The 26,468-nt window shown below is 52.3% G+C and overlaps 9 protein-coding genes across 9 annotated transcripts; 5 read left to right on the top strand and 4 right to left on the bottom strand.

The window, feature by feature from the left end:
* Nucleotides 1–292: 292 nt before the first annotated feature.
* On the top strand, nucleotides 293–2,620 carry sip5 (Sip5p; the record flags this gene model as incomplete). Its single annotated transcript, XM_056623527.1, has 2 exons — nucleotides 293–667; nucleotides 734–2,620. The coding sequence occupies 2 exons, from the start codon at nucleotides 293–295 to the stop codon at nucleotides 2,618–2,620; spliced, it is 2,262 nt and encodes a 753-aa protein (XP_056468515.1).
* A 1,149-nt stretch (nucleotides 2,621–3,769) lies between these two features.
* On the top strand, nucleotides 3,770–5,963 carry N7532_011035 (MFS transporter; the record flags this gene model as incomplete). Its single annotated transcript, XM_056623526.1, has 4 exons — nucleotides 3,770–4,097; nucleotides 4,254–4,619; nucleotides 4,680–4,736; nucleotides 4,795–5,963. 4 exons carry the CDS (start codon nucleotides 3,770–3,772, stop codon nucleotides 5,961–5,963), a joined length of 1,920 nt encoding a protein of 639 aa, XP_056468514.1.
* A 426-nt stretch (nucleotides 5,964–6,389) lies between these two features.
* Nucleotides 6,390–9,776, top strand: N7532_011034 (uncharacterized protein; the record flags this gene model as incomplete). Its single annotated transcript, XM_056623525.1, has 1 exon — nucleotides 6,390–9,776. The coding sequence occupies one exon, from the start codon at nucleotides 6,390–6,392 to the stop codon at nucleotides 9,774–9,776; it is 3,387 nt and encodes a 1,128-aa protein (XP_056468513.1).
* A 2,764-nt stretch (nucleotides 9,777–12,540) lies between these two features.
* On the bottom strand, nucleotides 12,541–13,527 carry N7532_011033 (aldo/keto reductase family protein; the record flags this gene model as incomplete). The annotated part of the gene is made up of 2 exons (XM_056623524.1): nucleotides 12,541–13,311; nucleotides 13,360–13,527. The coding sequence occupies 2 exons, from the start codon at nucleotides 13,525–13,527 to the stop codon at nucleotides 12,541–12,543; spliced, it is 939 nt and encodes a 312-aa protein (XP_056468512.1).
* Nucleotides 13,528–14,958: 1,431 nt separating this feature from the next.
* Nucleotides 14,959–15,852, bottom strand: N7532_011032 (SAP domain-containing protein; the record flags this gene model as incomplete). Its single annotated transcript, XM_056623523.1, has 3 exons — nucleotides 14,959–15,394; nucleotides 15,495–15,583; nucleotides 15,637–15,852. The coding sequence occupies 3 exons, from the start codon at nucleotides 15,850–15,852 to the stop codon at nucleotides 14,959–14,961; spliced, it is 741 nt and encodes a 246-aa protein (XP_056468511.1).
* Nucleotides 15,853–17,275: 1,423 nt separating this feature from the next.
* N7532_011031 (FMN-dependent alpha-hydroxy acid dehydrogenase) lies at nucleotides 17,276–18,917 on the bottom strand (the record flags this gene model as incomplete). The annotated part of the gene is made up of 4 exons (XM_056623522.1): nucleotides 17,276–17,442; nucleotides 17,499–18,168; nucleotides 18,218–18,723; nucleotides 18,785–18,917. 4 exons carry the CDS (start codon nucleotides 18,915–18,917, stop codon nucleotides 17,276–17,278), a joined length of 1,476 nt encoding a protein of 491 aa, XP_056468510.1.
* A 1,133-nt stretch (nucleotides 18,918–20,050) lies between these two features.
* On the top strand, nucleotides 20,051–21,221 carry N7532_011030 (3'-5'-exodeoxyribonuclease; the record flags this gene model as incomplete). The annotated part of the gene is made up of 5 exons (XM_056623521.1): nucleotides 20,051–20,092; nucleotides 20,155–20,332; nucleotides 20,382–20,872; nucleotides 20,933–21,123; nucleotides 21,173–21,221. 5 exons carry the CDS (start codon nucleotides 20,051–20,053, stop codon nucleotides 21,219–21,221), a joined length of 951 nt encoding a protein of 316 aa, XP_056468509.1.
* Nucleotides 21,222–21,499: 278 nt separating this feature from the next.
* Nucleotides 21,500–23,062, bottom strand: N7532_011029 (uncharacterized protein; the record flags this gene model as incomplete). Its single annotated transcript, XM_056623520.1, has 3 exons — nucleotides 21,500–22,126; nucleotides 22,176–22,709; nucleotides 22,787–23,062. The coding sequence occupies 3 exons, from the start codon at nucleotides 23,060–23,062 to the stop codon at nucleotides 21,500–21,502; spliced, it is 1,437 nt and encodes a 478-aa protein (XP_056468508.1).
* A 688-nt stretch (nucleotides 23,063–23,750) lies between these two features.
* Nucleotides 23,751–25,730, top strand: N7532_011028 (putative amino acid transporter; the record flags this gene model as incomplete). Its single annotated transcript, XM_056623519.1, has 6 exons — nucleotides 23,751–24,680; nucleotides 24,745–24,904; nucleotides 24,959–24,970; nucleotides 25,026–25,230; nucleotides 25,283–25,641; nucleotides 25,699–25,730. 6 exons carry the CDS (start codon nucleotides 23,751–23,753, stop codon nucleotides 25,728–25,730), a joined length of 1,698 nt encoding a protein of 565 aa, XP_056468507.1.
* Between the last annotated feature and the right edge of the window lie 738 nt (nucleotides 25,731–26,468).

Raw genomic sequence — 26,468 nt, 5'->3', positions numbered from 1 at the left:
CGTACCCGATTAGTTCATCCCCGTTTATCCTTCGCTCACCGTTCCCCAGTTACTCCGGACTGATCCCCCTCCCCGCTTCCATCCTTCCCTCCTCCACTTCTCGCCTATCCTATGCTGTCTCCTGCATCGGCGGTCTCGTTTCCTTTTTCTCCCGAACCCCGTGTGTGTCTGAGTACCCACTCTTAAACCCCCCTTGGGGGCCCTTTCCTCTCCGATCGGAGTTACGCCGCCGCGTCCGCTGGACCTGACGTCGGCCCAGCCCCTCCTTTCATCAACAACCCATCCCATCGCCATGGGGAACTCCCAGACCAAGGAGTCGCGCACCTCCGCGCCGCGCCACCGGAGTCAACAATGGTCGCCCAGTGCCTCCGATACCTCCAGTCGAGTCGTGTACCAGGGACCTCGGTCGGGCAGAGGCAGCCGGCCTGATCTGTCCCTGCTCGGCATTGGCAGCAGCCGCCATGAAACCGATGTGGCCGTCCTCGAACATCGCCGGGAAACTAAACAGGAACGTGAAGCGCGCCGGCTGGAGAAGGAACGGGTGTCTCGTGTCAAAGAGCGGGAGCGCAGTATGAAGGAAGAACATGTCGATGGCGGTTATCTAGTAACACAGGGTGTCTACGTGGGGACCGAGGACTTCAACAAAGCAGTTGTCCGGCAGTTGATGGTAAGTTCGCTCCTGGTCAAACATTTTACAGTCCCCGTGGTCGGCCTAGTGCTCATCATTAATTAGATTGAGCGCCGACTCGCTCCTTTCTGGAGAGGTCTGAATGACTTCTCGGAGTCTTGGGCCGAACATCAACTCATGGCCGCCGCTCGGGGTATGCCCATCCCTCCACCAGACGAAATCCCACCCGAGCTGGAGTACACACCACCCAAGGCGACGAACACAAAAGAGTCCGATGCGGCCAATATTCAACATCTCACAGTTCCCATCACATCCCGCTCGCAATCCTTGAATTCTGATGTATCACAATCCTCCAATCCTGTTCAATCATTACCGTCGGCGATATCCCCGATCGCATCGGGCACATCGACATCGCCGCTCTTCCGCACGCGGGCAAAGACTCTAGCCTCTCTCACTACCTCAAAGCATGGCTCGCAGACTGATTTGACCCCTCGGGAGCTGCAGCTTCCGCGAGACCCATTCGTCAACGGACAGCCGATTGAGGTGAACCTCTACAAGGACGCAAGCGAATGCCCCATTTGCTTCCTCTACTACCCGCCATATCTGAACCGAACACGATGCTGCGACCAGCCGATCTGCTCTGAATGTTTCGTTCAGATCAAGCGACCGGACCCTCACCCGCCAGAGCACGGAGAGCCAGACCCTAACGCTCCGGCGCCCACTGAGGGTGAACGAGTGGAACAGGAAGAAGGACAGCTCATTTCCGAGGCCTCTGCCTGCCCTTTCTGTGTTCAGCCCGAGTTTGGAGTCACCTATGCGCCGCCTACATTTCGCCGCGGTTTGACATACGCAGCCGACCCCAGTGGTCGTCCTTCTCCCAACATCAATTCCCCAGTATCCTCCACTTCCTCCTTGGTCTCGTCGAACCTTGCTCCGGCAACTGGTCGTCGCCGTGCAACGTCGTTATCCGCCACCGACCCGACTGTGGTCACCACGGATAAAATCCGTCCAGACTGGGCTCAGAAACTCGCTAATGCACGAGCACACGCGGCGCGTCGCTCTGCGGCCGCCACTGCACTGCATACTGCAGCCTACATGATGAACTCGGGATCAGGTAGCGACTCTCGCGGCTTAGGGATGGGACGACGTGGATTGCGACGAGCCACTCATGGAGACACCGGCCGGTCCGGGTCTCCCGCCCTCAATGCGCTTGCGTTTTTGACCGAGCGGCCCGATCGTACACCTCCGCGGGCGCCTGCGCCTGACGGCGATTCTGCCGAGGAAGGCGCCGGCAACATCGCGCCCCCACGCGACAGCTCGAGGCGCACTCGGATCGATGATCTCGAAGAGATGATGATGATGGAGGCGATTCGGTTGAGTCTGGCCAGTGAAGAGGAGCGGCGGAGAAGAGAGGAAAAGGAGGTGAGAAAGGAAGCCAAGCGACGGGAGAAAGAGGCCAAGAAGGCTGACAAGGTGGCTCGCAAGACCGGCTTGTACAGTAGCAATGCCAGCAACAATGTCAGCAGTGCGGCATTGGAAGTCCCTGGCGACATGTCTTCTCCCGGCAAGGTGGCCAGCAGTGCTTCTTCCACTGGCGAAGAGCCATCTGCTGCGGGTAAAGGTAAAGCAGTAGAACGACAGTCGCCCCCGGCTACGACAGATAGTGCTGGAGATCCTGATGCGGCGGCCGTTCCTGCAGACCAGTCCTTGACAGCCGAGCCCGCGCGACCATCCCACCTCCGACATGTCTCGAGTGCATCCTCGTCTTTCTCCTCGGTCATGGAAAACACCCCGGACGAGCGCCTTGGACATGCCACCACGGATGGCAGTAACACTTCGACCGAGCCAATGTTCAACTTCCGCAGCCTTGCTGCTGTCATTGGCGACGAAGAAAAGGGAAACGAGTCGGAGCATGTCGAGGACACTTCGAACCAACCTCGCGAAGAGGGATCGTCTAGTGCAACCCCCCTCGGTGCATCAGCCTGCGCCTGAATCTGCGAACCCCGAACAGGCGGCTATCTCAAAACCTCAGTCGGAAACCAAAACCGGCCCTGACGGTATCCTGCCCAAGGAACTCGAGACACGATCCGTTGAGATCACGAGCGCTTCGGCCAATACAGAGGCGACTTCATGACATTGCCTATTGTTTGCAATCGTTCCTTCCCCTTTTTCCATGTCTTTTTCAACATTACTCTCTCAACCTTTCCTGGACCCTGTGTGTGAAATTGAACCCGCATGAAATGGATTAGCTGGCGCAGTGGGGGAACTGGTAGTGGTTCTAGCATTTCATTGTCGTTTCATCGATCCCTTATCTCTTTTCCTTTCCTTGTGTGTCGGGATCCCCTTCCCATCCATAGCATCTCTTTCTAACCCCTGGCCGTCATAGAGATTTCGTTCGTCTTTGACGATCTTACTGAATATCAGCTAGTCATTCAGCATACTCAAAAATCTTTCAGGGTGTAAACGGGCATATGCCCTCCGTTACTCCGGTCCGAAACAAGGCCTTGAGTCCAGCACGCACATTACTACCACATACTAGTAGTATTATGAATAGCCGATAGATACAAGCCAGTCAGAATGCAAATGTGAAATCTCCGCATCGCATTGACCTGCAGCAACATGGCAGCAGACGCAAATGCGGGCCGGCGATGATCCCTCCTCGTGCGGGGACCCTGCGCCTGCTGATTGGGCGATAAGGGAATAAGAAAGCGCCCAACGGCCGCTAACTTGGCACAGGATGGACCATCGGAGAAACTGGGAGAACTTCGATGGTCAACTGACCCCGGGTACCCCTTGAAGTATTTGCGACTGATCTAGTACTATAGCAGTAACTACTTTGGCTATAGTTCCTTGTCTAGCAGTGTACCGCCTGACGGTGCTGAGGGCGTGCTTTCATTCTTTTATTCCCATTGGAGGGCGGTTATCTCCGAGGGACACACAACCGTGTGGCCCGAGCTCGATGCAACAACGCTGTGCGCTGGTTCGCCACTGAAAAGTTTGTTCCTTGGGCTGCCCAGGTACGCCCATAGCAAACATCACTATATTATACACCGTAAAAAATACCACAGAGAAGAAAATAAAACATTAAAAATATTTATGAGCTAATGCTAGCCTCTCGGATAGTGAAAACATCAACAAGGGATGTACGCACTCGACCATTCCGAGGGACGATTTGCCCGTAGTGGTCCTAGCGCCGGTACCGGGCCCGCTTCCGGGCCATGTTTGGTTTGGGTAATGGAAACCGCAGACTCTTTAAAGCCCTCCTCGACCCCTCCTACAACCTTTTTCCTCGACTCCTTCAACTTCACCGCTACCAACTCCCACCTTTCTCAGGGGTCGCATCTTCAACAAGGACGCGATAAACTCGTCGTGCCGGCATACTTGATCTGCTTCCGCTTCTCTGCGGCCCACGCGAGCCTCACAGAACACCTTAGCGCCAGCAGATTCCGGCTTTGCGGGGGCGATTGCCGTAAGGTCTAAACTGCTTCATTAGGACGATGGTGTTAACACCCCAGGAAAGATCTCTCCGTTCCCACGACGACAGTTTCCCTACCGTGCAGTTATTCCTCCTGTGTGAGTCTTTTTCTCTACTTTCATTTGAACCGAATGCGCTGACCGCTTCTAGCAATATGTCGCGTGGCCGAGCCGATCGCCCTCACATCCATCTTCCCCTATTCGTGGGTCATGGTAAAGGACTTCCACATGGCTAGTGGCCAAGATGCGTCTCTCTACGCCGGTATCTTGATTTCAGCCTTTTCGCTCGCCGAAGCCCTGACTGGTATGTTCTGGGGGAGTCTCTCGGATCGGCTCGGCAGGAAGCCTATTCTTCTGTCTGGCTGTTTCGGGACGATGATCTCATTGCTCATGGTCGGGTTTGCGCCGAATTTTGGAGTTGCGCTTCTTGGTCGTGCGCTGGGTGGGGCGTTGAATGGAAATATTGGTGTCATCCAGACAATGGTTGGCGAGCTGGTCAAACGGCCAGAACATGAACGTGAGTTTTCTTCTGATTACCTTGATCATGAGCGATATACTAAATTCTTTGTCATTGCAGCCAGAGCATATGCCGTCATGCCTTTTGTCTGGTCAATTGGCACCATTATCGGACCAGGTATGTTTTACATTTGATCTTTATCTATGCAGATCATTGCTAACGTTGATTCACGTAGCCATCGGTGGTTTGCTTGCGAGGCCAGCAGACGGGCTCCCATCCGTGTTCCCTCCAGAAGGTCTGTTTGGCCGCTTTCCATATCTGCTGCCCAACCTCGTCTGCTCCGTTCTCCTTCTGCTGAGCATAATTGGAGGCTGGCTGTTTCTGCAGGAAACTCATCCGGACATGCAGCCCGGGAATACTCACCAGTTCTTCGAACACACGTCGGTGGAGCAGCCGCTTCTGGCCACATCCGGAGCCACCGCCAATGCAGGAGTTGATCTCCGTGCAGAGTCGTATGGCACTTTCAATCAGGTCCATCTTCATGATGATGAGAACTGGAATGTACAGGCGGATGGGTCGTCTCCCGCTTGGAAAAAGCCGCCCAAGCCAAAAGCTTTCACCTGGAGGGTGAGCATGCTTGTCGTTGCGCTGGCTATCTTCACTTACCATTCGATGACCTATGATCACCTTCTGCCCATCTTCTTGCAGGATAAGAACCCGCGCGGTCCATTCGCTGTCCCTCACTCCCCGTTCGATATCCCGGGTGGTGTTGGTCTCTCGACTCGGACTGTCGGCGTGATCATGTCGACCGATGGCATTATTGCACTCGCTATCCAAAGCCTTATCTTCCCTGCGCTTGCAGGGTGGCTTGGGGTGTGGAAACTGTTCATCCTCGTTACGGTGCTTCATCCGATTGCGTACGTCATGGTACCCTTCCTCGCACTCCTGCCGCAGAACCTCGTCTATGTCGGCATCTATGCCTGTCTAGTCGTTCGTAATATCCTCTCCATTATTGACTACCCCGTGCTCTTGATTCTTATCAAGCAAGCCAGCCCTTCAGATTCCGTCCTGGGTAAGATTAACGGTCTGGCTGCTTCTGCTGGTGCTGCTGCTCGTACCATCGCTCCCCCAGTGGCTGGGTATTTGTACAGCGCTGGCGCTGAGATTGGCTGCACCGCTGTCGCTTGGTGGGGAAGCACCCTCGTCGCTCTACTTGGAGCGTTGCAGCTCTGGTTTATCGAACAGAAAAAGAATTCAGTGGCAACTGTTGAGGCTGGGGCCCATTGCCACTATACGCCTGTCCCCGAACAACCTAAGAAAACGGTTCATATTCTGGTGACTGATGTCGATGCAGAATGGCCCGCGTCAGAGAACCCATCCGAGAACCTCTCCGAGTCGACCTGAACTGATGCACAAACATTGGTTCGGCATTTTTGTCTTCTCAAAAAAAAGCGACGATTTACTTTTTGTTTATGATTTGCGACATGGCGATTCTTTGTCTTTTTACTGGCCAGAGCGATGGGCGTTTTTCAGCGATTACATTGCATGGCGTTGAGGATCGCACATGAGTACATAATGAATTCCTGATGACGAGAATGATACTTATTCAAATTTATTACCTTGAAATGATCCGTAGCTCGATAATTCCTTAGAGAATCGTGATGTTCACACCCCGCTCTTCCCGTTGCGGCGGTATACTTGTGGGTGTCTTCATCCCAAAAGGGTTTAGCTTTGTTTACCTAGCAACGCCGCTCTCTTACGTTTGGATCCAAACAAGAGTCTCTTAACTTCCCACAAACGGGATTCTCTTCACACAACACCCGACTCGCCATGTCGAATCCACTATCCCCCCTCTCATCTTCCTTTCAGAATGCGCGAGCCCGCTCACCGAAGACAGGCTCGTCGCCATTCCTCACAAAAACACTCGACGAGCCCAAGGCTCCAGACGCCCTCCCGTCCAGTCCTCTGAAACAAGTCTGGACCGATCGCGAAGCGCAAAGCCCGAACCCTTCCCTCTCCTACACGACCGAAAACTACAATACCCACGACATGATTGATGAGAATGAGAATGACGATTTGAATGATGATGATGACTTCCAAGACGCTGAGGCGGAACCTGAGCCTGAACCTGCGAGCTCGCCTTTCCGATTCGAAGCCCGTGATGATACGGTGGATTTCCAGAAGATGCAGGAGTATCAGCAGCAACAGAAGCCTAGGATGACTCCGAAACCTGCCATGACGCCGCGTCGGAGGTTTGAGGTTGCTGAGCCGGAGGATCCGATGAGTTCGCCTTTCCGAGCTGATGCGCGGGATGAGACGGTTGATTTCCAGCGTCTGCGTGAAGTTCAGCCTTTGTCTCCGGGTTTGGATAGACGTTTGGATGTCGAAGTCCCCGCGAGCTCGCCTTTCAGAGCCGATACGACGGATGAGACTGTTGATTTCCAACGCTTGAGCGGGGTGCAGCCTATGTCGCCGGGCTTGGATAAAAGGTTGGAGGTTGATAATCCTGAGAGCTCGCCCTTCCGTCCCGATGCGAGAGATGAGACTGTGGATTTCCAGAAGCTGCGTGAACTGCAGCAGCCGCTTTCGCCTGTTATTCCAGAGCAGCCTGATCAGCCCAAGAGCTCGCCGTTTCGCCCTAATGTGCATGAATATGTACCAGAAGAAGACGGATTCGAGTCGAACGAGCTGGTTGAGGCCCCGCCTTCGTCTATTGGACGGGACAAACACTCTCCTCCACCTGTTGCGCACAGCTCGTCTCTTCGGACCGAGGTGAATGAGGATGTGCCTGAGGATATACCCGCAGAGGTTGATACCCAGGATCTTGTGCAAGGATTTGGACAGTCTATTGGGCGTTTGAAGCATTCCCCTCCTCCTGTCGAGCCCAGTTCGCCTTTCAGGCCGGAAGTGCACGAGGATATACCGGCAAATGTACGCGAAGAAGAGGAGAACATCGAGGCTCAGGAAGTTCAAGAGGCACCACTTCAGTCCATCGGACATGTCAATCACTCTCCACTGCCTGTCGCAGACGGATCTCCGCTCCAGAGCAATGAACAAGAAGACAAGGTCGACTCGGAAGAGATGCACAAAACCCCTGGCACGTCGATCGATCGTGTCAAACACTCTTCTCCGATCCCTATTCGCAAATCGCCACTTCGCCAAAGCACACAGGAAGAGTCTATCAGTGTTTCAAAGTTTCGGTCATCACGACGCTCAATGCCACGCACGTCTCTTGGTCTTGATGGTGCCTCAATTGCCGCTACGCCTAGAAAGCGTTCATACGACCAGACACCACAAGGCTTGGAGGAAGGTACGAAGCCTCAGGAACCCTGCAAGAAGGGCATGACAAGTCGTCCCGAGGGACCCGAGATCCACGTTGATCTCGATGAAGGCTCGAGTGTTATTAACAATGAAAGCGAGTTGTCTATAACGAGCGCCATTAAAGACCGGTCAACCATTGGAAACAGTATGATGGAGGACAAACGGAACGAGGGCATGTCTACTGTCCTCCATGACGAAGACAACTCTGGATCGGATGAAAATTCTGGACTTGGTGAAGATTACAACGATTCGATGGACGATACGGGTCTGAGCACTTTCTCAGTCTTGCCCGATATGACCTCCTTCGCGAAGCTTCGAGCCGAGTCTCCTCTCAAGTCCATGCGCGGCAGCGTTGGTCCGGACTCTGCTCATCGAGGTGACATGTATCGACGAAGCGCCGATCCCTCTACCCCCGGCACTGCACGACGGTCTTACCGGGCTAGTGCTCTACTTGATACTGGTTCGCCTGTTGGATCACCCACACCCAGGCGTCGGACATCCCGGGACATTGGAAACCCCCGTGAAACGCCCAACCTGTTGGACTTTACCGATTCGATGAATTTCTTCCCCCATCAGTCAGCGCAGCAAGGTGGGCGCTATTCTCCTGCTCGACGCTCGCCCATGCGGCCCATGCGACAGTCTATTAAATCGCCGTCAAAGTTTTCTTCGCTCCTAGACCTGGACTTTGAGATGGCGCCTGCGCCGACACCTCGCTCTCTCCCCAGCATTACACCACGCGAACTGGAGTCGTTGAAGTCAGGATTCATGTCGGAGATTTCATCACTCAAGGCTACGCTGAGTGGCAAGGATGCGGAGGTTGCCAGCTTGAAGACGGCTATTGCCGACGCCGAAAGACGCGTTGGAGAAGCGTTGGAAGAAGTCCGCAATGAGGCTGCTCGAAGAGAGACTTTGGAGATGGAACAGGCTGAATGGGATCGCCGAGGAAACGAAATGGAAAGTGTTCTCCGCACCGTCCGCTCGGATTTGGTCGAAGGTGAACGCGAGCGCGAGCGTCTCACCCGCAAGGCGGAGGAAGCCGAGAAGAGCAAAGAACAATTGGAAGGCCGAATCGTCGAGCTTGAGAGCCAACTATCCGCTGCACGCAAAGCGGCAACCTCAGACAATGGATCCGCGTCCAGTTCCCGCCAGGCCTCCCAGTCAACTCAGGATACTGCTCGTGAGGTGCAGGAGGCCGTTGAGAAGGTTGCTCGGGAACTTCACACTCTGTACAAGGGCAAGCACGAGACCAAGGTTGCGGCGCTGAAGAAAAGCTACGAGTCGCGCTGGGAAAAGCGTCTGCGTGAGGCGGAGAAGAAGCTCGCGGCTGCGAATGAAGAGAATGTTCGTCTGAGAGATGAGCGTGATTCGGCACAGTCGGATAATGCGGCCGCCGCCAACGCGAGCATGATCGCTCGTGAGAATGACGATCATGAGGCTGAGAAACGCGTCTTCGAAGCTCGGATTCAGGGTCTCCAGCATGAGATGGCTTCTTTGAAGGAAGATAGCGATCGACTCCGTTCTGAACTCAAGTCTGAGCGTGCCGAGAAGGGCGAACTTGTCGCTGCTGTTGATGAGTGGTTGGCTATGCAACAGTCTCAACCTGGCCCTGCCCCGGCGCAAGATACTCGTGAAATGTCTGTTTCTTCTGCCGGCCCTGCTGAGGAGGAGTACCTTTCTGCTGGTGAGCAGACGGAGAATCTTCGTCGAAGTGTCCGGTCTGGCTCTAGTGGGATCCGTCCCCCTGCCACGGGCGAGAAGAGGAAGTTGCCCCGGTTTGGTGCTCCCGGTGGTCATTCCAGGGGAAATAGTGGAGGCAAGTCTGGGATTGCGGTGTTTACGCCCGGACGTGGTGGGATTATGAGTTCGATTGAGAGGATGGGTCGGGGTGGTGTTTAGATGGTCGTCTGCAGTGGTCTTGGAAGTTTGACGGACGAAAATCCATGCAAATTTCTTGCTCGTCTTTGGTTTTGTTTCTTTTCTTTTCTTTTTCTTTTTTGTACGAGTTTGATTCCCCAATCGCGGATGTGATTAGTTTTCGTTACGACGTTCATGCTTACCTTATGTGCTATGAGATTGAATTGAGATTTCTCACTACTAGCTTTTACAAGATATGTAGTGTCTATTGTACAAACCTCCTCGGATTGTTAAAAAGGTGACGGTAACACTGCCACCTCAGGAAGCGATCGGCTCCCGGAGAACCCTGATTGCCCACCTCCGATGCTCCAGCTCGCCGACGTCCGTCTTTCTTTCTTTGTTTGACTTCCTCCCAAGGCATCCCAAGGTAAGCGCGTTGCTGCCTACGACCGTTCCTAGGAGCCCGGGCGAAGAATTGACCGTGTGTCATCATGCTTCTACTCTCTAATGCTTACGTTCGAGCTCACGGTTTGCCGACCATAACCTGCCGTTCTGTATGAGGAATGAATCTGCCGTGAACTCACTCTCTGTTGCCTTTCTCTGCTTCACAATGGTACTGCATGCTTTACTTGACCGAACTCTAAAAGGCGAATTTTCGTTGCTGTCTCTGCCTCTATGCTCTGGATTAGTTCAGCCCTAGGACTGTCATTCATCACTATTCTAGCACAAATTCAATGACGTATTCGTTATATTTACCCTATATAGAGCAGCTAGGAAGGCGTTGATAGTCTGCTAAAGTATAATTACGATTCAATAAAATGTAGGTGATGCTCCGTGTTAAAGCAAACCCACGATAATTGCTATTTCGGATCATAGGGCCTTGGACTATTTGATCATTTCTTATATGATAGTCATTCGCACACTGAGCTTGCGATGCATGGTCCAGTGATAGATCAACTTAGGTCCACCGGAGATGACGGTCCGAATATTAAGCCAAAATTAAAAATGATAAAAGAATATCGCCGATACGGTCGCGTTGGTTGAGCGATCATTGCTGGGGGGAAGTGGAGCTTCCCCGCACGGGGGTACAAAGTAAGTCAGACTGAATACTCTTCGTTTGTTGGATGGATGATAAAACGACGTAGCCACGTGTTGGGATTCCGGTGAACTGAGACATTGAACCATACTCAGGGTTGTTCTCTTTGGCTGAAATATGAACGCGCAAAACATAGCAACGAGAATGCCTTGTTGAATAATCTTAGAGGGGATAGAGATAATTCTACTTTTTGTCTACCGCCACTGTAAATAAAAAGAGCGAATCTGCTCTGTGTCCAATCCTGATCATGTTCCCTTGGTAGCATGGCTAATTGATAATTCAGGTTACCGTTGGGAGATCACGTAGCTACACTATCGCGATTCACGAGCAGTGGCACTGCCGAGCCCAAAAACACTCAATATTCAAGGCATTTCTCTGATTGGTATCCGCTTCCTGAAACCCCTTCGAATGGAGGAAACGGAGCTTCATAGATTACATGCAGAAAGCAGAACCCTTTGCGATTCCCAGGCCCCGATTTCTACACATGTCCGGTCTCCGCTTCTCCAGTCACTCCACAACTCCGGTCTTCCCATGTCCGGTCCTCTTCATGTCCGATCTTTGGGACCTTCGACCAATCTACGTGCTGTCTTTCCATCTAATAACCCTGGCTCTAAACAACTCGGTCGGAGGGCCCTAGATAGAAAGCATCAACGCAGGCGGCTTCGTTCCAACCTTCCTCTCATGAAATCAGCCAAATGCATTTACCTACCCTGAAGCAACCACTGAGACTCATCCGCCCGCCGTGTATCTGGACACCGCTTGGATATGAGGGCCAGAAGGTGAGGTCAGTTTTCGAAACCCGGCTCTGAGCATCACGATCGTACACAAGACTTCAGATTGAAGGCCGTCCTGTAGTCTCTTTTTCTGCATTAATATGTGCCTCACACTCAACTAGCATTCGGCTAGTTCCGAACACACGGCCTCTCTTCTCGACTTTCCGTGATGTAGGCCTTGTCTGATCGTAGTCATCCTGGTCGTAATTTTAAGGTAAAAGAGAATCCTAATCTTCTTGCCCATACGGAGAAATTGCGCCATTTACATGGCTGCTTTTCTACTGCCTTCCAATTGATGTCAGTAGAATTATAGAATTCCTCGAAATCTCTCAAGGACTTGGGTTGACTGACACAGTAACAGCAGAACACGAGACCTCTTCCATCCCATAAGTCTGCAGAAAGGTTCCTTGCTGGTCATGATTGATTGAATGGTGCGATAATCTAATGGAAAGTAGTGAAAGTCGGTACTCAACACCCGCCCGTCTGATTTTGCGATTTCAAAGGATAATGTCCAACCAAATATCCTGGTGAAAGTCTGATGCCTCAGCTTCGAAGAGCACTCACTATACAGTCGTGATCCGGCTTTGAGGGGGGGTCCTGGGCGCGTTGGGGGTCAAGTTCTAGGCGGCATTCCCCGCCAGGTATTCTATACGCGTCGGATATATGCCAAAGAAATGATCTTAAACACTGTTATGGAAGATGCCTCGTTATTATGTTAGCTACATTCCAAGGCTATATCCTAAGAATGGCAGTCTATCATCAAAAATTAGGATGATGAGCAACTATAAATTCTGCAATTCTGAAGGTCGCTTCACAACAGTCATCATGTGATAAATTGTTAATAATTCCTTTTTCTCGAACACCAAGTATTCCAAAGGATTCCGACACCAAAAATGGGTTGCTTCTAGGATGCCAGATTGGTGGGCGCAGAACATGCTTAGGTATCGACGGGCACGCCGTCGGGATACCTTCCACCAGCCACCTCGAACTTGTCCAACGTCGCATCAAAGACATTCATCTCCTCATCGGTGAGATCAATTTGCTTAGCATTTTCGCACACCTTGGCAGCGGACGTGCCTCCCGGGATGGGGATGATGGTAGGCATCCCCGGGCGGCGCTGTAGAGACGTGACCCATCCGAGGGCGAGCTGAGCGGGGGTGCAGCTCCTCTTGGTGGCCATTTCCTCAACCTGCTTGACCAGCTGAAGGTTGATATCAAAGTTTCCCGTCTGGAAACGGGGCAGGTTGCGGCGAGAATCGGATTCAGGGGTGTCGTCGATGGTCTTGACCTGACCCGCGAGTAGGCCCCTGCCGAGGGGCGAGTATGCAATCAAGGGGATTCCGTACATGACACAAGCCTCGGCCACGCCATTCGTGAGGACGTCGGTGGAGAAAAGGCTCAGTTCGACCTCAACACCGACAATCTTGGTAATCTTCACGGCTTCGTGAATGCTGGCGGCTGAGGTCTCAGAGAGACAGACACCGCCAACTTTACCGGTCTGGACGTACTCCTTTTCAATGACGCCAAATTTCGTCTCGAGAGGCACCTTGGGGTCGCGACGAGCGCACTCGAAAATATCGTGCTTCTTCCAGCCCTTGAGCTGAGCGAGGATAGAGTCGAGGGAGTGGCGGATGTACTGGGGCGAGCCGTCTGGTTGCATATTGGGCCGGAAGACGCCCTTGATGCTCAGGTCGACCTTGTCGGCATCCTAGGGGTACTTTTCAAAGTAGGCCGCCAAGAGGGTCATGCTGTTGACCTCCGGGGTGCCGTAGAAGTCGCCTCCATTCCAAAATGTCATGTTGCCGTCGATGGCGGCGCGCAGGGCCTCAAATGCCTGCTTGTGGGCGATGGGATCCTTGCGCCAGGTAAAGTTCATCAGCCCATAGCCTCGAGGTCCTACGTGGCGTCCCACGATCTCAATCATGACGTAGTGCGATGCAGAGTGTGACAGCTTGAAATTCTGGGTATGTGCGAAGGGTGGTTATAGCTGTTGTTGGGCTTCTGCTGTGGCGGGAGTATGCTGGTCAAGAAGTCTAATGAAAGAAGTACAGACGATTAGGTCAGAATACTTCGGCACATTAGTTTGTCACCCGGTTGGCAAGCGGTATTTTCTGACCTCTTGCCATATGAAAAAACCTTTCCTAAAAGTGACCAGTTAGCAACGCGTAATTAAACCGCGTCGTTAGTCCAGTGGAAAGTCTGGTGAAGTTCGGGTTCCTTTGCCACAGGGGATCCAGTGGGCATGACGACAGTCTCGGCGTCATTGTAAATCTCGTTGGAATCTCTTGGCTATAAAATACGCGGTTCGTCTGCGTGACCATAGTCAAAACCCGGGGAAGCTTCACGGGATTGGTCTTCCACAGTGCCGGATGTACGGGTCTACTGGAAATAAGAGGCAAAAGACTTAAGGCCGGGGATTTTTGGCTCAAGGAAGACACAACTACTCCAGGAAAAAGAATGTTATCTTTTCAGGTATACTAGCTCATTTACCATAAACGTATGGTTAATCTTTCATCGTTTGTTCCTTCTGCTCTGCAATGTATCATTTGTTTCGCTGATCAGAGCGACTCGCATGGATCGCAGCTGGTTTATGCTGCAAATCATGGCTGCTATTTCTAGCCTCGGACAACGCCTCGCGAGCAATCTTCTCGCGCTCCTCCTCAGTGGCATCGTACCAGTGGGATACGACATTCTCTGAATCGCCAAAGAGAGCACCAATCTCCTCCAAGGTGCGTCCCTTGGTCTCCGGGAAGAGAAAATAAATGGCGGAAATCTCCCGGCATCTCTTCAACCCCCAGGTTTGAAGGTAAACGTCGGCACAGGGTCCACCATCCGTCGGCCATTCGGACACGGGATGGCACCCGCACCGGCCTCATGACCCCGAAATGACCGGACAATACGTATGCAAGAGTTGCCGGATAAACACCTCAGGTACTTCCTGGCAGTAATTGCCAACTTTGAAAATATCCCCGGTGCTCGCGTAGATCACGCACCGCAGATCAGCCGGGTAACCAGATTACTGTACCTAGGGCAGATGGACCTCGGCAAAACGAAAATCGGGATGAGTCAATCATATGCGGACTGGACTTTCGATGACGTAGATAGAATCTACTACGATGGAATTGAAAGTGATGATTGGAGGATTTGACAAATGGATTGAGTGCGTTTGCGCACTGAGACCCGGAGGGTAGTAGAAGACAATATTATCACAACGCTCGGGACAATAACCCAAAAACATCCAAGGTAAAAAAAAGAAACATGCCGAAGAAGCACTTTCCCAGCATTCATCAAAGGCCGTAACAAGCTTAATCGCAAATCAAGTCGCAGCAACCACAATCAGATCGTAGGGTAGGGTTTACTTCCTAGCGACCTGCTTTGGCCCAAGCACATCATCCAAAAATCCCGTCCACAACTCACGCACAACACCCGATTCTGTCGAGGTCTCCCCATTCGTCCGGCGGTTCATCTCCTCACCAACGCGCGAGCGACCAACAGCCTCGGTCAGCGAGAAAGGGTCGATATCGACGGCATGGTTGTCCACGACCTCGGACATGGGGCTGGCCGCGACGTCGGCGCCGGAGCCGGCAACGGTGTAGATCTGCGGCTTCATGGGTGGGGCGGAGGGTGTGTCGGCGGGTAGGGAGTGCATGTCGGGAAGGACCGGGATTTGGGGGGATGTCCACCTGACGGAGGGAGTTTCCATTTCGGACATTGTTGGCATGTAGATGAAGTCGACGGGGGAGGTGTCGCCGACTGCACTTGAGGAGCGGGAGGTGTTGAATTGGCGGGTTCTGGAGGTGGGTGTTAACATTAGCTGGGGTTCGATAAGACGGGGTGGGTGGAGCGGGTATAGATGAGGCTATGCTTGGGTTCTGTAGATTGGAGACATACTCAGAGAAAGCATTGGGGTTAATGCGGCGCATGGCGATGCTAAAGGCGCGGGTCTGCAGGGCATCGTGGTTGGAGAGGCGCTCAACGAGCTACATCGAGTTAGCGATGTGACTCATACACGATTGTGAGAAAGGTTAATTACCTCCGACTTGCTGCCAGCAGCACGGATGGAGCGACGTTGGCACTCGAGCTTCAGGTCGGGCAGGCTGCGAGCCGCATACATAGAAGCCTTGTCGGCCGGGTTGGCGGGTTGGGCGGACTGGACGCCGGTGATGTGCAGGCCACGACGGGCAGGAGCAGCGGAATGCTGGGAGAGCTGGCGCAGGACGCGGAGAGAGGTTGAGCGGGGGGCGGCCATGTCGTGTTGTAGGGCGGTGTATAGGGTAGGTAGCTCGGATGAGATGAGATGGAAGGTGGAAGGCGGAGACGGGGTGTGTTATATAGTACGGGCAGCACCGTAGAGCAGGGAGAAGTGGGAAATCACGGAAGGGGAGAAAGCACAACAGTTCCCTTTATAGGCGGGAGTGTACTCGAGTGTACTCTGTACTTCGGGGAACTTTGGGAATCGTTGGGGAGAGCTATGAATCCACTCTTGGCGGTCTGGGCTTATCGATACCCACAACATTATTCCAGGCACTGCACATCGTCGCGAGTCTTGACGTCGATGACACGAAATTCAACATTATATCTTCATGTACTGAGCAAGCTGAGCTGATAGCGACCCTGACCAGAACTGAAGAGGGGTTGCACAGGCTGTCTCCGTCGTCACCACTTGATACCCAGTCCTCGATGTACCGTGAAGTACCGGGTACCAGCCATGCGGGACACCATCTACCCCGTATCCACCAGCACACCCGCCCTGCGCGTACCCGATACTTTGGAGTACCTATCTTAGGGTAGGGTACATCGGAGTCTGGCGTTCCCTCCGCGATCTTCCCTACTGTCCCCGGCCATTGGCTCCTTTCCCGTCCGGCCTGCACGATGACTGCGTCATGCCCGCTGGAGAGAACGGGAAAACCCTCCCGCAACTTATTGCCCGCCTGTGACTGGTTCCCGCCTGCAACACATTCTCACCAGCTAATTCTCCCCCTCTCTTTCGAGAAGGACTGGGAGGGTGGATCGTCTGCAAAAATAGGACCACCACCCGTGCGTGGCGATCGCTCAACACTGGTCCCATGACTCGACTCAGCGGTGAGACACTAGCTCGCTCAAGTACCTCAAGTACTCTACGTACAATGCACATAAGAAAGTCTAGGGGTAATTCAGGCAGCGGCATACGGCTTGGGAACCGGTGAGCCACATGCATACTACCCTATACCTCCGAAGGGTACTGTAAGTAAACGAGTCCTGTGACCCCTTTCAAAGCTTACGGATCCCCCGGATCCACGATCCACGATCAATGATCACCCGACCGTGGCGCAGTCCAGCATTGCAATGTTCCCCATCCACTACCGCCACTACGGAGCATAGCCAGGGGTAGCGTTGTAAGGGCCGGCTGGGCAGGTGTCACACCATGCTTGGCGGCATTCCTACCCCTGCATTGACATTGATTCAGGGGATGAATATTCCGCAACGTTGGGATGTTGAGATACCTTATTTTAGCTAAATGGTAGGGAATTACGTTGTCACTGCTGTAGAACTGACGGTCCATGGGCCTGACCTGGTGGAGATTGAGTCCTTTAGAAGTGATAAGATGTCAATTCTAGATCTTGCCTATTTCTATCATATCTCTACCAATCTAGATATCTGCTCAGATAGCCATTGGCTCCCCAGTGCGAAGGCTACAGCTTGGAACCCCGCCCTTTAGCTATGGCCCGAGCGTACGGGTGCGAGCCCGTGGCCGGAACCAGGTGGTCGACATCCCCGGTGTGCAGGAGGTCCGGCGAAGCTTGATCCAACGAGGTGATGCCGATATTGCGCATCGCCGTTTCCAATTCGTCTTGCATAACTAGAAGGGGTCAAGTTAGCACCTCTAACAAGCTGAGCAGAACCGAGAACACATACTGTCGACCAAATGCTCAACACCCTCTTGTCCGTAATTCGTCGCAAAAAGCATACTCCTCCCCATCCCCACAGCCGTCGCCCCAAGACAAACAGCCTTGAGAATATCCGTCCCCCGCCGGATCCCACTATCCACATACACCTCCATCCGACCAAAAACCTCCGGACACCGGCGCTGGATCTCAAGAAGCGTAATAATGGAAGGCGGACTGGTATCCAGATTCCGGCCGCCATGGTTACTGAGCAAGATCCCATCTAAACCAGCCTCCATCGCCATCCGTGCATCATCCGCAGACATGACACCCTTCAGACAAACCGGTTTGTGGGTATGCTGTCGCACCCATTTGAGATCTTCCCAGGTGAGTCCCGGGTCGATGAACCCGGCCATCACGCGGCCGAGACCACCGCCCTTCTTGTCGTTTTGGGCTTTGGAAGGCGACATCGGTACGGAGAGGCTCTCGTCGGCCTTGACTCGTTCGTCGGCTTCTCGCTTACCGGGCCACGCGGCGTCGACGGTGACGAAGATGGCTTTGATGTTCGGGTTCGCGGAGCACTGCCTGAGCAATGCGGCGGATTTTTCGCGGTCGCGGTTTACGTATAGTTGGAAGAAGAAGCTGGCGGTGGGTGCGGCGATTCGGAGTTCGTCCATGGTGAAGGAGGAGTTATTCGAGATCTAACAAGAGTGAGCAAAGACGACCGTATCGTAAAGATTCAACACATACACCCTGTATAATCCCCTTGCTCTCACAAGCCCGCGCAATAGCACACTCGCCATCAGGATGAATCAACTTCGCCATCGCAGCGGGACTAACAAAAAGCGGCAAATTAAAATCACCACCGAGAATCGTCGTCCGGGTTTCAACGTCCCGCACATTTCGCAGCACCCGCGGCCGAAACCATATCCTATCAAAGCAGGACTTGTTCGCGTCACGCGTGATCAGATCTGTCGCGGCGCTGGAGTAAAACGCCCACGTTTTCTTGCTGGCGGTTTTGGAAGCCACGACTTCGAAGTCGTGCGAATTGATCAGTGTTCCTAGTGGGGGCTTCTCGTTGTCTAGTAGTACCTTTGGACTCTTGTCGGGTGCTGGCTTGATCCAGTCTTCGTCGATTGTCGATTCGTCCAGCACGCCTTTGAATTTGTCGGGTCGGAGGTTGGTTTTCATTACACTCGGTGCGTGGACTTCTGAGTAGGCTTCTGTGGCGTCGTGGCCGGCGTATTTTAATATGACTAGTACACCCCAGCGTCAGTTCGTCATTCCCTTGGGCGATGAGGTCCCTGATCAACGTACTGGTCGAGCCACCGGGATGCTCCTCCAGAAAATCAGTTACGTCCCACACCTGGTTATCCACGACGACCCAGCAGTCATCCGGCGAATTGTGCTCTGAAATCTGCTTTGCCGACAGAAGCTTCTGGTCCGCCATCTTTATGAGCGAACTTTTGATCAATATCCGCGAATTTCCAAGTTTGCGTTTCTCAGGTAGCGACCGGGCCAGCGAGGGCGAGAATGACAAGACTCAAAGCAGGTGCGCAAATGGTCGTGACGGGCGCGGCTCGATATTTAAAAGTGGAGGAAATTGGCCAGCCAGAGACGGCCAAATACTCAGCAAAGGCCTCTTCGCATGGGTGGAGGCGCCCTTATCACGGTGGCTCTCCGTGTAGTGACGAGAATGTCTCCACCACGGCGATGTCCCCGGCCTTACCCCGGACTCCTGGCTTCGGGTCAAGTTGTACCGATTTCTTTTGTTACATGCTATTTTATTGGCTGAGCCTCGATCCAGCGGTTCCTGATGACGATCTGCTCGTTCTTTCACACTGCAAGCCATCTGTGATCATTAGATCTGGAGATACCCAGCTAAGGTACGTTCTTCAAGGGCAAAAAAGAGGGCATATACTTCAAAACCCAACACGCATACCGGCACCCACTTTCCCCGCTGCAGTTCAGTCGATCCCTTAAGACGTGCAACGAGCGACGAGCGAGTTTACCACTAGCAACAATTGTCCTCGGCGGACCCCCGACTCCAACGCGGCTTTCTCTCCGGATCCCCTGCCCCAAATGATGACTAATATTGTCTAATTGCGCCACGTTTGAAGCCACAGCTGTGGCTGGTGATATCCGCGGGTGAGTCAACAAAATCATCAAACTTTGGACAACTTGTCGGTGTTAGGCATTTGGAGTAACGGCGCATCAGATCTCTGCGAGACCCTGTTTGATCTCATGCACATTCTGCCCACGGGACGTGGTGCCTTGTCGACTGTTACCAGGACCGGTACATCCATCATTGTTGCGAAAAGCTTTGTAGGCGCTTCCGTCGCGTGGACCCGCCCAACTTTTGTCCGTTATAGTTCTTGTGAGTGTGCTTCAAGTCTTCTGAGGCTGTTTTTTCTGTCTTAGGCTACAGTTTGGGTTGGAACATGGGAAAGTGGACATGAAAAGCTTACAATTGTTTCAGTCTTCCTTCGAAAGCACAACCTAGCTTCTTCGCACCCTCGGCCAGCGCTAGTTGTCAATATTTCTCCATTCTCGACATTTGCGAAAAAGCTATATCAAGCAACCATGACTGAAGCGGAATCTACCAAACCGCTGCGATATGTCGATGTAAGTTATTTCACCGAGCGGGGTCTCCTACCCGCAACAAGACAGAAACTAACTTATATCAGATCGGCATCAATCTGAGCGACCCCATGTTCCAAGGCCACTACCACGGCAAAAAGGCACACGATGGTGACCTCGACGACGTCATTCAACGCGCCAAAGACATCGGCTGCGAAAAGTTCATGGTAACAGGCTCCGACCTGGAAGAATCACAAACAGCCATCCAAATTGCGCGAGACTACCGTAAGTTCGTCCCATAACACCAAACCAGTCACCCACTAACAACACCCAGCGGGATTCTGCTACGCGACCGTCGGCGTGCACCCATGCCAAGCAAAACTCTTCGACGAGTACCCAGGCGGCCCAGAAAAAATGATTTCCGAGCTACGCAAACTAGCCGTGGAAGCCAAAGAAGCCGGACTCGCCGTTGCATTCGGCGAAATCGGCCTCGACTATGACCGTCTCTTTCACAGCCAGAAAGAGCCGCAGCTGAAGTACTTCGAGGCGCAGCTAGATCTGGCTGTTGAGATTCAAATGCCTTTGTTCTTGCATTCTCGTGCGGCGAGCGAGGACTTTGAACGACTTCTTTCTTCGCGGTTGCCGAGCTTGCCGATGGGTGGTCTCGTGCATAGTTTTACGGGGACGATAGAGGAGATGCAGAGGCTTGTTGAGCTGGGTGTTGATATTGGGATTAATGGGTGTAGTATGAAGACTGAGGAGAATCTTGAGGTTGTGAAGGCTATACCGTTGGAGAGGCTTCAGATTGAGACGGATGGGCCTTGGGTATGCAGCGTTGATTTTCTGGTATCTTGCGGTGGGATGTGACTGACTTGGTTTTTCTAGTGCGAGATTCGACCTTCACATGCCTCGGCCAAGTTCCTGCAAGGCGCACCGGAACTGCCCAAGTCTGTTAAGAAGGAGAAGTGGCAGAAGGGATTTATGGTTAAGGGGCGGAATGAGCCTGTTGCTATTGTGAGGGTTGCGCACGTTATTGCTCAGGTGAAAGGGATCTCTGTGGAGGAAGTTTGCGAAGCGTAAGTTTGATTGCCTGAGTTGACGTTTCATCTGCTAACCATTTTATAGGGCTTGGAATAACTCAGTCAAGATGTTCGGGCTTGGGATCCAGTCTTAGTTCTTTTTCCGAGGGATGCTATCTGCTTATTCAAAAGTTGAGGCTGGACTCTCCGATGAAATTGAGCTTTCTTAGAGGTAGCTTATGATAGAGACGCATATTGATAGACTAGAATTGATATTCTCTATGGATATTGAGAATATATCAGCATATAACATATCTGCCATTTCGATAACAGATCCCCTTGCAGATACCGGTCCTGGGAATCATGGTATTCCATACGATTCTCATGAGTTGACATAGCACCGCACCGTGTGGTTAATTCCATATCCTCTGGGTTAATTTTCAGGAAACTCAAGAACGGAAAAACGTCCCTCATCTGAAACAGGATCCGAAAGAAGCATGTTGGGTGAACTGCACGGGGACCGAGTCCGAAGAGGTTGGCAACTTGTAGGAATGCTGAACGTTGTTGCTGGACTCGAACTGGAGATATCGCGGAAGCTCGATTCGCTGTCCATTTCCATACATATTTCTTCCATCAAGTCATTCAATTCCCCGGTCATTTCTTGAGATGTATTTGCATAAGTAGGTGGGAAAAGGTCATCATAATCGTTGACTTCCAAGACTTCATCGAGGTCCTTTGAAAATTCAAATAGCATACAAATGTCTCCGTCGTCGTCTGGATCTGTACTCATCGACCCAGAAAAATCAGGGAAGAATGAAGTTGTCAGTCTAGGGGCTTTCATCTTTCGGAGCTTTGTTTGGGAGATACGCCACAAAGATGACTTTATGGCATCATTCAAGCTCGGTCCAGAAGAGGTAGGTGTTGAGTCGATTAGCGAAGTGTCAATACGGCGCAACAAGTTTTTCATCTGGTCTGCTATATCAGGGCTCCGGCTGCCTTCAATCATCGAAGCTATGGCCTTGGAGATGATCGGAATAGAGACACCTCGTTGATCCATTGCCTTGGGGGTTCCATCAGCGGATGTCAGTTTCAAGAACGTTGAAACTTACTTGACGATAGCTCGGGCTGAGAGCTGCTGGAGCTAGCTCGTGCACTTTGCCCAAACGACCATCGCCAACCATCACTATTCGGGAAACCTTCTTCGAGGCTGGAAGAAGAAGTCTCTGAAGACCAGCATCCAGCAATCTGTAGAGAGACATGGAGTGTTTCTCAGCCCCTTTGTTGTGTGGTATTGAATGCTGTTGCATGGGATTGACAAAATCGACGAAGCCATCCAAGTTCCTTTCGCTAAATACCTGGCTTGAAAAATTTTCCGCCTCGTCACATTTATTTTCAAATCCTGGTGGAAATGCGTAATGTAGGTGTATATCGATTGCGGCCAGGGTCGCCGATGGGACGTCCGGCGGCGGATGAGCACTGGGTGGGTTCTTCAGTATCGATGGCAGCTTTCGGCGAGATGACTGGCCCGGTGTAGAAACATCTCTGCAAATCCCGAATGTGAGGATGCTACTCATGAAGCCGTTGTCGTTGTTGGAATAGTCGCAACTCTTGAAGATGATCGTGAATCCGAGATCCGGCCAGACCTAGATCAAACACAAACAATGGCGGGTCAGAACCATGGCAAATAACAAGTGGAATGAATAATTGAGACGTTATATACCTTCGAGCTGCATATGGCGTTTTCTATACTCGTGACAAATATTGTCAAGGTCCGCTCCAGACATGGAGTAATGTCGATGTCGAAACGAAGCTCGATCTCCGGTGCTTCGGTGACCCACGCTGTCAACAGTTCGGGCAGCTGGGTCTCATTAAACCCTGAGCTCTCGAAAGGGGAAACCATCGGGCGTTTGAATCTTCCGACAGCGGTGAATTGTACCTGTAATTGGGAGGCTGGGTCCCCAAAAACGGCGTGTCCCAGGTCGACCTTGTGCGACATGTCAAGGGCTTTGAATTGTCGTTCTGATGAAGCTCAAAGCAGCCCAAAATGGCCAGCCATAAAACACTCAACTGCTTTGAAGAACCTGTAATCGAGAAAACGCAACCACGACACTTATGAAGCATTGGTCACTCCAAATGTCACTACGCCGAATTGTGCTGAGCGGAAGGACCGTGGTCGGCGGGAAAAAATGCGGCACATGATGTCCGCCCACAACAAATATATCTCCCAGATCTGAGTGAACAGCATTGAACCACATCGTACCCTACCATAAAATCCATTGCTCGTAGTGCTTAATTCAAGTCATTAAAAGCACTCAATTTGGTTATTGTGAGTCTGGCACATTCGATTTTTGGACCGATTTATTTTTAGAACGCGTATAGATCTGTTTCTTTTGCCCGGCTCGGCACACCTAGGTACAGTGTCAAATTGTCCCCACAGCACTGAAGGAATGGCCCACGTCATCCGTTCAACGCAGACCCGATCGCAAGACAAAGCGAGCTTTCTCACTTTCACATAATCGCAGAGGCTCCACATTTTGATAGAACCAGCCCTCCAGCGCTTGCACGTCAAACGTTGCTGGCAGAGCCGCGTTATCAACTAAAGAGCTCTTATCGACACATCACGTGCCGCTGAGCAGGTGGCCTAAAAGGACCGAGCGACCTTGCTTTAGCTCTCACGGTCAACGATGCCCGGGGATGAGGGAAACAATGGCCTCATATCTGGTCAAAATGGCCAGTACGAGCATGAATCCCAGAATCTCCTGTCCAGCCCACACGAAGAGTCCGACGACCCCATGGTTTACCCCGGATCAGCCAACTCGCCCGCGACACCCGCGGACAACGCCCGACGCGCAAAGCGCCAATCCTCCATATCGCAGCCTGCCCCGGACGGACAACGCCGTACCCCGCGCACAACAAATCGAGTTCGATTTAACCTGGACGAGGAGACAGAGGACGAAGGCTACCCCAATGGCCACGTCCGCAGCTCGGAGGACACACGATGGCTAGACGAGGAGGACTATGAGCTCGGCGAGCAGGGAAGAGCTGGCGGCATACGCAATACAGGCCAGAGTGTTCCTCTGCTCACCAATATCGAAGCCCCCAGTGTGACCCTCGCAACCTCGGACGACTTCTTTCCCGAAGACCACCTGGAGAACGCGCGGCCGCGCAGTGGAATGAAAATGGCGTTTATGAATATGGCCAACAGTATTATCGGAGCAGGTATTATCGGCCAGCCCTATGCTTTGCGCCAAGCAGGCATGGTCACTGGAATTCTGTTGCTGACCGCATTAACCGTTACCGTTGACTGGACCATCCGCCTGATCGTCGTCAATTCGAAGCTGAGCGGGGCCGATTCCTTTCAAGCGACTATGCAATACTGTTTCGGCAAAAGTGGGCTCATCGCGATCTCTGTTGCTCAATGGGCATTCGCCTTCGGCGGCATGATCGCATTTTGCATCATTGTCGGTGATACAATTCCTCACGTTCTGGAGGCTTTGTTTCCGGCCCTTCGCGACATCCCTTTCCTCTGGCTACTTACCGATCGACGAGCGGTGATTGTGCTTTTCGTTCTGGGTGTTTCATATCCTCTGTCCTTGTACCGGGACATTGCAAAGGTGAGAACGCTTTTGAAAATTCTACCCCATGCCGTTCTAGTAGAGACTGACACCCTCTTGATAGTTAGCAAAAGCCTCGGCACTCGCTTTAGTCAGTATGACCGTCATTGTCGTCGCAGTCATCACACAAGGCTTCCGAGTTCCTTCCGAATCGCGAGGTGAAATCAAGAGCCACCTCGTCATCAACTCTGGATTGTTTCAGGCAGTGGGTGTGATATCTTTTGGTGAGTGCAATCATAAATCATGCCTTAAGAACAACTGCTAACAATCATCATCAGCTTTCGTTTGCCGTACGTCAAGTTCCCTTGCGCTTTATCTACGACCATTGAGGCTGACCTTCTCTAGATCACAACAGCCTTCTCATCTACGGATCCCTAAAGAGACCGACGCTCGATCGCTTTGCAACCGTTACTCACTACTCAACCGGTGTGTCTTTGATCATGTGTCTGGCGATGGGCATTGCGGGGTTTCTGTCCTTCGGCTCCAAAACCCAAGGCAATGTCCTCAACAACTTCCCGTTAGACAACATCTTGGTTAACATTGCTAGATTGTATGATATCCCACAACAAATCACTCCATGCCGTTGTACTGACTCTTGCTAGTTGCTTCGGCTTAAACATGCTGACTACTCTCCCGCTGGAGGCCTTCGTATGCCGATCCGTCATGACCGAGTATTACTTCCCCGACGAACCCTTCAACTCACATCGACATTTGATATTCACAACTTCGTTGGTGGTGACCTCTATGGTGCTGGCACTCGTAACCTGCGATCTGGGAATGGTTTTCGAGCTCATTGGGGCCACCAGCGCTGCCGCACTGGCTTACATCTTCCCCCCTCTATGTTATATCAAACTGAGCAGTGCTAGCCGCCGGGAAAAGATACCAGCTTACGCATGCATTGGGTTCGGGCTTATCGTCATGGTGGTTTCTGTTGTGCAAGCCATTGCCGATGCCTTCACGAGTATGTTCCTCAATTCCCTCTATCTGCATGATTTTACTAACCTCAGACTGCTTGTAGATGAAGGGGGTCACACGTGTGGTGCTTCGTAGATGTCACATACCCAAGCATTTCCATGCTGTCATTTATGCATCTGGGCTGTGCGTAGCACCGAGGATCAATCTGTACATACTTCTCTCTGGGTGCCCATATAGCTAAAGAGACCAGAGTACCACTCTGCGTCAATCTTTCTCGATTCCTCCGTAGTTGCCTACGACTATTCAACTGCAACGGTTGAGGAAGAGTGATCCCGCAGTAGGGTAAATAACGCTACGAGTGTGCTTTGCCTACGAATCTCCAGCTGTAAAGACCGGGAGAGGTATGATGCCACAGCAGAGTAGACAGCACTGCCGTACGAGTGCAATTGTCCTAAGGTAGGGTTGGTTGCCACACAAAGGAGGAAGGTGCGACACGTGCGGCGTCCCCGTCGTGTATCCATCTGTCGCCGCCTGTGGGCTCCCCTTCCCTCTGCTTTACTGCCTCTCCACATTGTTTTCTTCCTTTCTTCATCTCCCCATCTCTCACCCGCTTCCACCCCTCCGCCTCTTTTATTCTTCGTTCGAGCTTGCGTTATCGTTTTCAGGAGGAGGGAGACGTGTCTGCCCTGGCCCACCCAGGCTTACCACTCTTCTGTCCTCCAAATCCCAGTTTCGCACTTCTCACTGCGTCTTTCCTGAGACTCAGCAAGCGGAAACGGCCGAGCCAAATCACCCGTCTGCCTGTCTCGCATTCACGATTCAACCACCGTCATACCCCTCCATACCTCAACCTACTCTTTCTTACCACCGTCA

This window comes from Penicillium argentinense (genome assembly GCF_028826775.1).
Source record: "Penicillium argentinense strain IBT 30761 chromosome Unknown utg000011l_segment0_segment0, whole genome shotgun sequence".
NCBI lineage: Eukaryota > Fungi > Ascomycota > Eurotiomycetes > Eurotiales > Aspergillaceae > Penicillium > Penicillium argentinense.
Note: the sequence above shows the minus strand (reverse complement) of the source record. Positions and strands in the feature narration are given on the sequence as shown.